The sequence below is a fragment of the Hyaena hyaena genome, unplaced genomic scaffold (genome assembly GCF_003009895.1).
Source record: "Hyaena hyaena isolate Hyena2069 unplaced genomic scaffold, ASM300989v1 scaffold_1124, whole genome shotgun sequence".
Lineage (NCBI taxonomy): Eukaryota > Metazoa > Chordata > Mammalia > Carnivora > Hyaenidae > Hyaena > Hyaena hyaena.
Window position 1 is genome coordinate 179571 of NW_024081758.1, and position 14344 is coordinate 193914.

General features: G+C 34.9%; 1 protein-coding gene across 3 annotated transcripts in view; it reads left to right on the top strand.

Moving 5' to 3' along the window:
* Positions 1 to 14344, top strand: part of SUCO (SUN domain containing ossification factor) — a 90164-nt gene that overhangs the window by 23873 nt on the left and 51947 nt on the right. For all 3 annotated transcript variants that reach the window (XM_039222418.1, XM_039222419.1, XM_039222420.1), the window contains exons 2-7: positions 2999 to 3107; positions 5694 to 5804; positions 7839 to 7993; positions 10103 to 10240; positions 10469 to 10619; positions 13066 to 13189. In XM_039222418.1, the coding sequence (XP_039078349.1) occupies positions 2999 to 3107; positions 5694 to 5804; positions 7839 to 7993; positions 10103 to 10240; positions 10469 to 10619; positions 13066 to 13189 (788 nt within the window). The remainder of the gene's footprint in view (positions 1 to 2998; positions 3108 to 5693; positions 5805 to 7838; positions 7994 to 10102; positions 10241 to 10468; positions 10620 to 13065; positions 13190 to 14344) is intronic.

Below are 14344 nucleotides of genomic sequence, written 5' to 3' on the forward strand. Positions count from 1 at the left end.
TCAGTGCAGAGCCCTACTTGGGGCTCAGTCTCGCCAACTGTGAGGTCATGACATATGCAGAAATCAACGCTTAACTGATTGAGCCACCTAGGCACACTTTATGTTGGTATTGAATTATAAACTGTCTGCCAGTTACATAAATACATAGTTAAGATTTTCAGAGACCTGTCAGGTATGCTGTCAATTTCATCCTCTGAGAAGGTTCTTTTAAGAGTTTCTCATTACCTCCAATTTAGACTGCCCCCTGTTCTCTGTGTATAACTGTCATCTTAGGATTTCTATTTCCAGTCACCCTGGGGATTCTCTTTCCATCTCTCATCTCAGTACCATATTGTTGTAACTGTTGTGGTTTCACAGACATCTAGTTTCCTCAAATTAAAATCTTGACTATTCTTACTGTTTATATAAACTTTAGATTCAGCCAGCATCCTTCAAAAAAAAATTTTATCTCTTAAATATCTTTCATATCTTCTGTATATATTAACTTGAGTTGTATAATTTGACTTTTCCATGTCAAAGAATTGTCAAGTATTGGCAATTTGAAGCAGTTCTACTTAATAGAATATTTCTTGCTAATTTTGTATTTTATTTTACTTATTTAATTTTTATTAAATCCGAGTTAGTTAACAAACAATGTAATAATGGTTTCAGGAGTAGAATTTAGTGATTCATCACTTACAGAAAGCACTCTGCCCAACAAGTGCCGTCCTTAATGCCCGTCACCCATTTAGCCCATCCCCCCACCCAGCACCCCTCCACAAACCCTCATTTTGTTCTCTGTATTTAAAAGTCTCTTATAGGGGCGCCTGGGTGGCTTAGTCGGTTAAGCGTCCGACTTTCGCTTAGGTCATGATCTCGCGGTTCGTGGGTTCGGGCCCCGCGTCTGGCTCTATGCTGACTGCCAGCTCAGAGCCTGGATCCTGTTTCAGAGTCTGTGACTCCCTCTCTCTCTGACCCTCCCCTGCTCATGCTGTCTCTCTCTCTCTCTCTCCCAGAAATAAATAAAACATTAAAAAAAAAGGTCTCTTATGGTTTGCCTCCCTCTCTGTTTTTATCTTATTTTTGTTTCCCTTTCCCCATGTTCATCTGTTTTGTTTCTTAAATGCCACATATGAGTGGAATCATATAATTATCTTTTTCTATTTCGCTTAGCATAATACATTCTAGTTCCATCCACATTATTGCAAATGGCAAGATTTCATTCTTTTTGATTGCCAAGTAGTATTCTGGTGTGTGTATGTGTATCCACACACACACATACATACATACCACATCTTCTTAATCCATTCATCAGTCAATGGACATTTGGCCTCTTTCCATAATTTGGCTATTATTGATAGTGTGGCTGTAAACATTGGGGTGCATGTACCCTTTCATGTCAGCATTTTTGTATCCTTTGGATAAATAGCTAGTAGTGCAGTTGCTGGATCATAGGGTAGCTCTATTTTTAATTTTTTGAGGAGCCTCCATACTGTTGTTTTCCGGAGTGGCTACACCAGTTTGCATTCCCACCAGCAGTGCAAAAGTGTTCCTCTTTTGCATCCTCACCAACATCTGTTGTTTCCTGAGTTGTTAATTTTAGCTATTCTGACAGGTGTGAGGTAGTGTCTCATTATGGTTTTGATTTGTAGCTAAGTTTATATTTTAGTATTGTTTCTTTTGCAAATGGGGATTTTTCTTCTGTTTCATCTTGTAACTGGTGGTTATGGTTTGGGTAGAGTTGAATTGATTCTATTTGTTTGTTTATTTATTTATGTATTTGAGAGAGAGAGCCAGCACATGAGCCAGGAAGAGGGGCAGAGGGAGAGAGAGAATCTTAAGCAGGCTCCATGCTCAGTGCAGAGCCTGACTCAGGGCTAGATCCCCCGACACTGGGATTTTTACCCGAGCTGAAATCAAGAGTTGGATGCTCAACTTACTGAGCCACCCAGGTAATCCTGATTCTTAATTTTATATCTAGGAATATAATTTTTTATACCCAAGATGCCTTTTAATAAGTGGTTCTTTTTAGTTTTCCACCCGTATAAACTCATTACCTACAATTAATGATCATTTTATTGTCTGCTTTTCCATGTTTATATCCTTTATCATATTAGGTAATACTAACAATAATGGACATTCTTGTCTTGTTTCAGATCTAAATAGGAGTATTTTTAAGTTTCTTCTCTGTTTGGTACTGACTTTCAGGCTTGTATATTATGAATACATGTTTCCATGGTAAACATCTGCTTATTCCTATTTTTAAAAATCTTAATGGTATAAGTTTATCAGATGTCTTTCAGTGACTATAAAGATAATCATATCTTTCTGTGATATTTTTGGCATGGTAAATTAAATAAACAGGTTCTATTATATTGAACCACTTTTGAATATCAGAGCTAAACTCTACTTGATCAGTATATTATTTCTTTGGTATGTCCCTAAAGACTTTCTTTTTTTATTGTTTAATTTAGAATTTTTGTGTCCTAGATCGTAAGTTGTACTAACCTGTAGCATTCATTTGTGTGTGCTCTTTCTTTTAATTTTGGATATCACTGTCATGTTCCTATATAAAAATATTTTGGAAGCTGTACTTCTGTGTTTTGAGACAGTTTAGGTAGCTTTAGAGTTATCTGTCCTTAAGTACTTAGTAAGGTTTCAAATATCATTGGCATCTGGTACTTTCTGAGGGTGTTAGCCCTTTGATAACTTTTTCTGTTCCTTCTGTGATTATTTTCAGACACTCCTTTTGTGAAGGCTTTACTCTTTTACCTTTATGAATTTCATAATGTCTTACTTGGAATGCTGATAACACATTGTTAATGGTTTTTGTTTTTAGGACATTAAATAAAAACTCCCATCTTATGTATATTTATCTTCATTAAATTGTTAAGTTCTTTAGGGCATTAAGGTAGGAGTCATCTATTTACTTATTGCCTCAAATTCTAGCCCATAGTAGGGAACATGTTGGCTTAACAACTTTTCCTTCTTTCTTTTGGTGATGGTGGATATTTTACAGGCTTCCCAGTTGGCGTGTATGTTGTAAAGAGAGTTCTTCAGCTTCATCATATTACTCTCAAGATGACAATTGTGCACTAGAAAATGAAGATGTACAATTCCAGAAAAAGGTACCTTAAGTAAAGTTGACCATGTAATTTGTTTGTCAGCTTTCTAAGACTTCCTCAAAACATTCAGAATAAAAGTAATTTCAAAAATACTATGATATAATTTTTGGTGATTTTTAATTCTCCTCACTGTAATCTGAAGAATTACTCAGGTAACTCTGGAAGTAAGCTATCTTTGAGATATTTATATGTTTATTCTTTTTGCTTATGTTTGGAATGTTCTAACATCCTTAGTCCTAGAGTAGGGAGAAAAATAGTACCTATTCAGAGAACTGAAAACCAGTGGCTCACTTTTTAATGCTCTAAATAGCTAAAGGGTTTCAAAAGAAACACCAGTCTTATAAGAACTTAGAAATCAGGATTATAGGGAGAGTCTGCAATCAGTGGCTATGTAGGTTTTTTTTAATAATTTGATGGAGTAAATAGAGTCCAAAAAACAAGACCAGATGATCTTTAAATCATTTATTATTGTATCATTTTAAATGATAAAAGGTGAGTATTGACTAGATTTGGCACCCACTCCATACATACGTATAAGTATGTGTATATGTATATATATATGTATATTAAAATACAGTTGACTCTTGAATGACATGGGCTTGAGCTGAGCATGTCCACTAATGTGCAGATTTTTTACAGTACTATGCTGTAAATGTATTTTCTCTTATGATTTTCTTAATATTTTCTTTTTTCTAGCTTGTTTAGGTTTATTTCTTTATTTTGACAGAGAGAGAGAAAGAAAGCCCATGAGCCCATGGCTTGCACATGAGCAGGGGAGGGGCAGAGAGGGAGAGAGAGAAGCCTAGCAGGCTCCCAGATGACAGTGTGGGCTCATGACACAGGGCTCAAACTCACAAACTGTGACATAATAAACTGAGCCAAAATCAAGAGTCGAATGCTTAACTGGCTAAGCCATCCAGGCGCCCCTTCTCTAGCTTAATTTATTATAAGAATACAGTGTATGCTACATATAATATACAAAGTATGTATTAATTTACTGCTTATATCATTAGTACAGCTCTGGTCAACAATAGGCTATTAGTAGTTAAGTTTTGGGGGAGTCACAACAGGGAGATTTTTTGACTATGCTGGGGTTAGGTACCTCTAACTCCTGCATTGTTTAAGGATCAACTGTATAGGGGTGCCTGGGTGGCTCAGTTGGTTAAGTGTCTGACTTGGGCTCAGATCATGATCTTATGGTTCATGGGTTCAGGAGCCTGGAGCCTGCTTCGGATTCTGTGTCTCCCTCTCTTTGCCCCTCCCTTGCTTACACTCTGTCTCTCCAAAATAAATAAACATTAAAATAAAAGAATCAACTTATATAAGTAATTTATACCAACTATATTATATTTATGTTTATATCCTATTTCCTTTCCCAAAGGAACCATAATTTACTATTCTTGTGAAAATATTGAGACAGGGTTTTTTTGTGGGTATCTATATACCAATATATGACACACAAATTAATATTTTTATTTTCCATAAAATATCATAAATTATTTTACAAATTGACTTCTCCCTCTGCCCCAATAATATCTCATGGACTCCTTTTCATATTGCTCTATTCTTACGATGGCTACATTTTTATTCATTCATAAAGAAATTTCATAATTTATTAAACATTTCTTTAAAAATTTTTTTAATGTTTTATTTATTTTTGAGAGAGAGAGACAGTGTGAGCAGGAGAGGGACAGAAAGAGAGGGAGACACAGAATCTGAAGACAGGCTCCAGGCTCTGAGCTAGCTATCAGCACAGAGCCCGATGCGGGGCTCGAACCCACAAATCGGAAGATCATGACCTGAGCCTAAGCTGGACGCTTAACTGACTGAGCCACCCAGGCGCCCCTAAACATTTCTTTTTTAACAGACTTTTGCATTGTTTCTCATCTGTGTATATGCACATGTGCTTGTGTGTATGCATGTGTGTGTGGGAACACAGATTTATAATTACATGCTAGCAGAGGTTGGCATGATATTTAGAGTGGATTATTCAAATTTTGGAGTTAAGTAGGATCTATTTCTGGGATGGAACGTTCAAAATTTTGCAGACTGCTGCTGAATATTTCTTTAAAAAGTATAATTTTATACTTTCACCCACAGTCTATAAGACTTTGATCTAATCTCTAATGAGAAATTTGAAGACTAAATGTTGTGAGAATGAATATAAGCAAAATATTCACGGGGGGAACATAGCTCAGCAAACATTTAGGTACCTGATATGTGCTATAAAAAAGGCTGAGATAAAGAATATGAACTTTGCTTTCATGAAACGTATAGCCAGAAGATACATTTAAGCATGAAGGTACCTGAAATCCTAACTTGAAAGTAAAGGTCAAAGAGATGACACAAAGAGCTATATGTATTTTCACTTCTTAGAGATTTCCTGAAGTTTTACAGGGTACCTGCCACATAGTGCTTTTGTAGGACTAAAGTGCTTATTAAGATGGATAATGGCCATGTAAACAAATAAAAGTAATTAGAGTCAAATGTGTATAAGACAGTGTTTTGTTCATAAAGTATATAATATTGCTTAGGACTGTTTTGTGAAACAATTTTATCAGTTAGCCATTTTTCTTTGTTGCAATATAGGATGAAAGAGAGGGACCTATCAATGCTGAATTATTGGAAAAAGTGGGTTCAAACTTACCTATTCCCCCAGAAGAACATAAATTAAAAGATGACTATGCTGTGGATGTACAAGTAAGCGATGTTGCTTTGATTTTTATGATCTGTCTTTTAAAACTACGTTGCAAGATAGAAAATTTCCGTTTGGTCACCGTATTGTGTTATTTTTTTTTTCTTTTTGAACGACTGTCATGCAATGGTCACAAAATTACAGATTTAATAATAATGTGACCATTTTCTTTGTAGTGAAAGTTTGGGTCTAAGTTCTCATTTCCTTTTATGTTCCATTTTGGCTCACTATAATGTATCTTTGTTTCTTTAGATTTTTAGATGTCAGGAAATTTTTTCTAACTTAAAACAAAAGGAAGTATTTGTATATAAAACAAAGAGTGTTTTGATACCAAATTTTAGTCACTCAGTGTGGAATATGAATTAATTATAGGTTAAAATATGTTTTCCCTTTTCCTCTTACATTACATCCTGAATAATTATTTTCTGTTTTATAGACCAGATTTTATGAAAGGTATAAAAAACTAGACCAGAATATAAGCTGACCAGAATGCTGAAGCATCTGGAACCCATTTAATATCAAGAATAGCTGAAGGAACTAGGGATATTTGATCTGGAGGAAGGACTAAGGAAAAATTAAGTATCTCAAGTAGTAACAAAAACAAACTTCAGGTCAAATGGGGGAGAATTCTTTTTTTTTTTTTAATACAATTAGAGCTATTTTATGACTCAGTTGGGCTATCTAAGTACAAATAGTGTTTCATTTTATTGGGTTGCGGAAGATATTTGTCAAATGTTTATACAGTAGAGTAAGAAAGTGTTCTCTGTAGCCCTTCTAGTTATATGACTATTCCTGAACAGTTCTGCCATTGTTCAGTCTCTAGAATTTTTATCATGGTGTAGTCCTGCTCAAATACTTTGAAGTGCTTGCTGCATCTTAAAGACCTGTGCTGTTCAATAGAGTCGCCACACGTGGCTATTGAGCACTGGAAATGCAACCAGACCACATTGAGACTTGCTATAAATACATACTAGATTGTGGAGACTTTGTTAAAAAAAAGTATAAAATATCTCATTAATTTTTTTACATTGAATACATATTAAAATGATAATGTTAATATTCCTTTTCTCAAGGCCTCCACCATAAAATACAAACTATTTGTATTCTTTATGAATTTTTCATTTCAGTGTAAATAATTCCCCAAATGGTCATATTTTGTATTCTTTGGACTCTATACCTTGTGTTTTCTTTCTGCTCCCATATTAGGTCCTCTTTTTCTTCATAGTCCTCTTTCTTCCAGTCCATAGTTTCTGTTTTCTTTGAGCTGAGCTGGAGTATCTCTCACTTTAATAAGCATTAAAGGTCTACTGCGTGCTAGGGAACATGAAGATCAAAAGAACATAGTTTTACTCAAGATATTTATAGTATACTTGAAGAAGAAGAGACATAAATGAGGCAATTGAGGTGTTCTAGATGCTGTATAGATTAACCCTATACAGAGAACAGTGGAGACAAAGAGGAAAGGGAAAGGCCAATTCTATTTAGCTTTGGTTGTGGGAGAGAATGTGCTGATAGAGGTTTAAAATATGAGTGATATTAGGTAGATTTCAGATTGTGTTTTGGAGGGGTCAATGGCCCAGAGCATCCAGGACTGAAGAAGCAGTGAGAATCATGAAATGCATTGTAATGTTACTTGTACATGCTCCGTGTTATTCTTTATTTATGCACATTATCTTCTAAACTGCTCTGGGGCAAGAAGTAATTGTTGTACTATTTTTCATATTTACATATGATTTCTGTGTTGCTGCTAGCATTAATTATGGTAAGAGAGAAATCTATATGGGTCCTGACAGAAAATAGGAAAGAAGAAAGACAAGTTTCTCTGTCCTAGTTTGTGAAATGCTGGGAAAAATGGTTAGTAGAGCCTGTATTTTAATATGAAGTGTATCCTTGGGGGTAATGTTAGAAGAAAGGATTTTTATAAAACTACATTCTTGGTACTGTCACTTTTGAGACATACTTTTATAAAATCCTGTGTAGCTAAAGAGATAATTTATTAACCTCCACATTTAATGTAACTTTTTTTTTTTTTTTAACAGAATACAGAGTTAAAAAAGTTCAGTCCATCTGTGACTGAGACACTCCCTCCAGTTGATCTACATGAAGATTCTTCCAGTGTAATTGTGGGCAGTGAAAACATTGAAAATATTTCCAGCTCATCTACCTCAGAGATCACTCCAATCTCAAAGCTTGAGTAAGTCATTACAAAGAAAAAAAGAGTATCTCATTAGATTAATGATGGAAAAATGTCTTTATCACATAAGGCAGCTTGAAACTTGGATTTGAAGTTTAGGCTATGTAGCAGACCCAAGTTATGATGCCTGTGTTTTGCATAATGATTTTATTTTAATGTAATGATCTTATGATATAACCAGTATTTATTCTGCTTCCAAACTCAGTGAAGTAGATCCTAGCCATGAAATCTACTTGAGGTTCTACTTGTTTAAGTAACTGCTTATTTGAGTAATCTTCCTTATAATTATCAAAGATTCAAATGTCAGAGGGGCGCCTGGGTGGCTTAGTCGGTTAAGCGTCCGACTTTCGCTTAGGTCATGATCTCGCGGTTCGTGGGTTCGAGCCCCGCGTCGGGCTCTGTGCTGACTGCCAGCTCAGAGCCTGGAGCCTGTTTCAGAGTCTGTATCTCCCTCTCTCTCTGACCCTCCCCTGTTCACGCTGTCTCTCTCTATCCTATAAATAAATAAAAATATTAAAAAAAAAATGTCAGATTACTCACTCCCATCAAGTATTACATTCATAGTTCTGTCTTTTTGTGAATAGCTCCCTTGTTCAGACTTGATAAATGCTCAGAATTTGTAGGTCTAAGGTTTCCTTAACTTTAGAAAATCGATTATGTACTCTTCTAGTTCCTTATAGCAACACTCCAAAAAACAAATTCTCTTCATACTGCATTAGTCATTTCCTATATCAAATGAGTTAATATATATTAAAAAATGGATAGGGTAATATCTGGCACATAGTAAGAATATATGTGTCGGTATTATTATCATTACAACTTTTTTTAAACTACAGGTACTTTTTTTTATTAAAAATTTTTTTTTAAAATTTTAATGTTTGTTTATATGTGAGAGAGAGAGAGTGTGAGCAGGGGAGGGGCAGAGAGCTGAGACAGAATCTGAAGCAGACTCCAGGCTCCAAGCTCTAAACTATCAGCACAGAGTCCAACATGTGGCTCAAACCCCCGAGCAGTGAAATTATAACCTTAGCCAAAGTAGGACACACAACTGACTGAGCCACCCAGGCGCCATCCCCTCCCCCGCAAATGTTTTTTATTTTTATTTACTCTTGAGAGAGAGAGAGGGAGAGACAGAGTGTGAGTGGGGGAGGAGCAGAGAGAGAGGGAGACAGAATCTGAAGCATGCTCCACTGAGCTGTCAGCACAGAGCCCAACGTGGGGCTCCAACTCATGAACTGTGAGATTGACCTGAGCCAAAGTCAGATACTTAACCAACTGAGCCACCCAGGCACCCCCTCAACCCCCCAGTGCTTTTTAAACACGTACTCTTCTCAAGAATGTAAGGGCCTGGGTGATGGAATTTTACTCAAAGATGTTAGAGTTGCCATTTAGGTGTTTATACTAGTTAAGGAAGAAACAAGACAAGCTTAGAAATAATGACAGTATTTAAGTGACTGAGCCACTCAGGCACCCCATAATGATAGTATTTAAAAATATTTATTCCAGAAAGAATTTAAGGCTAAATATTATATATATGGACAGTGCATCTTATTTTCCCTTTATCCTGAACATGACTGCTTCGTGAATTGGAAGTGAGTAGCAGAAAATATTAGGGTATGTGTTTTTTAAAATGAAATTCTAAAAGTGTCTTAAGAACTTCAGTGAAATGAATAGAGATAATAGATTGTTTTTTGATACTATAGGCAACAAGTCTAATATTGGTAAAATATACCAACAGAAAGGACCCATTAGAGAAGATGCAGTTAAAATAAATAATTTTAAAATCTTACTTTTTTATGAGACCAAACACTAACCTATATATTTTGTTTTAAAATTTGGTAATTAGCTATTTAGAGGCCAAGGCATTAACAGATGAAGAGTCAGAACTAGCCACAAAAATTCCTGTCTTTAAAAAAAACCCAAAAGAACAAAAGCCAGTGGTTGACTTTACATGATTTGAAATAAGTGAACTCTTAAAAACAGCCTGCAGAACTGTAAAGCATTCTCCTCTGTCTTGGCTCATGTTTGAAAATCACTAGTATAATTTTTAACTTATGCCACGTTATGTTCATTGAATTGCCAGATTGTATTTTTTGTTTCTATTTTTAGTGAAATAGAAAAATCTGGTACTATTGCTGTAACCAAGCCAAGTGAAACTGAGCAGTCTGAAACTGATTGTGATGTTGGTGAGGTTCTTGATGAGAATGCTCCAGTTGACCAGCCTTCCTTTGTTAGTCCTCCTGAAAGGTGGGTGTGAGCCATTGTTGGCCCTTTGTGTTTAATTCTGTAATCACAGCAGTGTCCTGTTTGAAAGGACTTTGGTGCATACTTAATTCCACTTTATGACTGAGAGAAAGCTAACCCCTTTGTGCTCCTTCCTTTATTTACTTTTTACATGATAGTTTTAACAGATTAGATTGCATAAACTTGTTATTCAGCTGAAATTTTTTAATACGTCTTTTTGGTTTCAAATAGCCTTGTTGGCCAGCATATAGAAAATGTGTCATCTTCACATGGCAAAGGAAAAATAACAAAATCAGAATTTGAATCAAAGGTTTCAGCAAGTGATCAGGGGAGTGGTGATCCAAAGTCTGCATTGAATGCTTCAGATAACTTAAAAAATGAGGTAGGTATATAAAGTTGCACTGTTTTCTACTTTATTATATGTATTTTTATTATTTGTTAATCTTGCAAATTGCTAACCATATTTGCTGTAAAATCAGGGATTATGTAGTTAATGAGGAATATGGAACTGAGGTGAGCTGTGCTCACTGAGAGCAGGTGGTTACTTCCCAAGTAATATTGCCAGTATATTTTTTATACATGAAGTTGTTTCAAATGTGAACTGTCTTTGGTATTTTATAATTAAGTGGTTTTCTGCTACCATCAACTGTTTGATGCCAGATATATAAAGTCCTTATTTAAGCATTTTCTTGGAGAGCTATGTAGAAGGTATAATTATTAAAATCAGGTGTCTTCAGAATATAAGCTTAACTCCATTACAGTATTAAATTTAGGCTTTTCAACCAGAATCATGAAAAAACATTTTTTTTATGTTTATTTACTTTTTGAGAGAGAGAGAGTGTGTGTTTGTGCATAAGCAGGGGAGGGACAGAGAGAGAGGGAGACACAGAATCTGAAGCAGGCTCCAGGCTCTGAGGTGTCAGCACAGAGCCCAACGTGGAGCTCGAACTCATGAACCATTAGATCATGACCTGAGCCGAAGTCGAACACTTAACCAACTGAGCCACCCAGGTACCCATAAAAGGGTATAATTTTTAACTATTATTTACCTCCTATATAAATTAATATCCTAGAAAAAAGTGTCTCAGCTAGGTAAATTTTTATAAATTGTTGAAAGTAGGTTTTAATTTAATTTTTAAATTAAGTTTGTGGTAATACTAGTTATTTAATCTTACTTTCTACTATATATATTTTTAATAGCCACACATTTTATTAGTCATTTAGCTTGTTCTGCAAAGCACTCCAACATGGAGGTTGTATGGGAGCCAATTGTTAAGTCTTCCTAGAGGGAGATTATGGGTATTTGTATTAGTGTAATTCTAATATTCTAGTGTCAGTTCTTAAAAGTTTGCTTTAATATGGTGAATATTAGTGAAAATAGGCCCTATACCATATAGCACGTGTGAACTATATGAGACTTGTGCTATTTGCCAGAGTAAGCTGTCTATATAGATATTGTACACTTCTCTAGGAACTGTTTATAAATATGTTATGCATTGTTTTAGGAATACAGAAATAAATAATGGAATGAACATCCTTGCATACATTACTCAACTTATGGAAAAATAATTGCAAATTGAATTGTTTGCCTTTCCACAGTTATATTTTTTCTCTTCAGATAGAACACTTATCTTAAATTCAGCGTGTGTGTGTAAGAATGTGTTTTTAAACTTTTCCAAAACTGTATTATTATAAACAATACAGACTATTAGTTGGCATATTTTGAAGCAGTGTAAAATGGTATTATTCTTGTCTTAAGTATCATTTGACTCAATGTTGTTTTGAGATTTGTCTTTCAATTGTTTTCACTGTTGTATTTCACTATCACAGTTTATCTTTTCTTCAATTTGTGGATTTTTAGGTCGTTTCTAATTTTTGGATATTACAAACAGTGCTGCTATAAGCATTCTCATGCATACTTTCTTAGGCACATTTGCGTGTTTTCACTGATATTTATACATAGGAGCGGAATTATTGGGTCATAGTATATGCACATCTTTAGTTAATATTGCTAAACATTTTTTTAAGTTTATTTTTTTAAATGTTTGTTTATTCTTGAGAGAGAAAGACAGAGTGTGAGGAGGGGAGGGGCAGAGAGAGATACACACACAGAATCCAAAGCAGGCTCCAGGCTCTGAGCTGTCAGCACAGAGCCCGACATGGGCTTGAACCCACAAACTGTGAGATCATGACCTGAGCTGAAGTCAGACGCTTAACCCACTGAGTCACCCAGGCGCCCCAAATTTTAAAATTTTAATCCAGCCAGATGTATCAGCCCTTTTTTAAATGATTTATTCTTTCTTCATCATGTTAAATCCTTTTATATTTGAAGATTTTTCTATAGTTTCTTTAAAAGGCTTTGTTTTTCTTTAGATTTTTTGTGTTTTAAATCTAAAATTTTTATGTGAGTGGTAGTTCTTGTAAGGGTGTTTTAGAAACAACATGTTATATCGAAAATTAGCTTTCTTTAATGCATATCTTATTTTAACTTAGAATTTAAGGTGAATGCGTCACAACTATAGTACTTATTAACTGGTACAGTTTATATATAAGTAATTGTTTGCTTAGGATATAATATAAAGTTTTTATAGCCTAGCTTATATTGCTGACATGTGAAGAAATACATCTTGTGGTGCTAAGGTAAAAGATTTCTGGTTTTTTCAAGAGAAATTCAACTTTTAAGTAAACCAAAACAATTTTTTTATATTTTTATTTTTTTGAGATATTATCTATCAAATATAAAATTGGACTTTAATTTCACCAAAACATTTGTATATACTTTTATGACTTATTAATGTTTTTTATGTATTCTTTTGCATTTTTTTCAGAGTTCTGATTATACAAAATCAGGGGAAATTGACCATACTTCTGTAACAAGTCCCAAAGACCCAGAAGATATACCAACATTTGATGAATGGAAGAAGAAAGTTATGGAAGTAGAAAAAGAAAAAAGTATGGAAGCACAGTGATTCCTGTTTTCTTTTGAAGGGGGGAGGATTGGTTTAAATATGCATTTCTCTCTACAGTCAGTAAACTAAAGCTTTTGAAAGCTTTTTTAAGTTGAAATTTAACAAGATACTGTTGGTTTCATATATATAATTTACCTGTGTATAATTATATAGTTTTAATCTTAATTAAAACCTATTCTTGTAAATTATTAAATGAAGGTAAAAGGAGATAAGGTAGTCAGAGCAGTGGTGCTTATTTCAATTTATAAGGAAATTTGAGGCATGGAAACTTAAAAAAAATTTTTTTTTTATGTTTTATTTATTCTGAGAGAAAGAGAGACAGCATGAACAGGGGAGGGTCAGAGAGAGAGGGAAATACAGAATCTGAAACAGGCACCAGGCTCTGAGCTAGCTGTCAGTGCAGAGCCCAGTGTGGGGCTCGAACCCATGAACCGTGAGATCATGACCTGAGCCGAAGTTGGACGCTTAACCGACTGAGCCACCCAGGCGCCAGGCATGGAAACTTTTGAGTTACAAAGCTTTAAACTGTAAGTAGAGTTGGACTAAGGTATTACACTTCCTTTTGGTTACTGTAGAGAAAGTCTCAGAGTTAAAAATTCTTTTTTTTTTTTTTTTTTTATATTTTTATTTATTTCTAGGAGAGAGAGACAGTGTGAGCAGGGGAGGGTCAGAGAGAGAGGGAGATACAGACTCTGAAATAGGCTCCAGGCTCTGAGCTGGCAGTCAGCACAGAGCCCGACGCGGGGCTCGAACCCACGAACCGCGAGATCATGACCTAAGCGAAAGTCGGACGCTTAACCGACTAAGCCACCCAGGCGCCCCTCAGAGTTAAAAATTCTTAATGTTAGAGCTAAAAGGACAACAATCATCCTTAGTAAAATATATATGCAGAATATTTTGATTCTCATGGATAAGTTTCATTTTGAGGGTAGACATAAATCAAGTAATGTGAATTTTTGTAATTTGTATTGAAGTAAAGCATTTTGAATTGCTTAATGGGTTTTTAAAATATTCTCTTAAGCATTAAAACCTGGTCTTCACTAGACAGCAGCCTGTTGCTTTTGTAATCAGTTTGCTGGGAGGGAGTATTTTTAATCATAATTATCATATATATATATATGTTTATAATAAGCTTTGT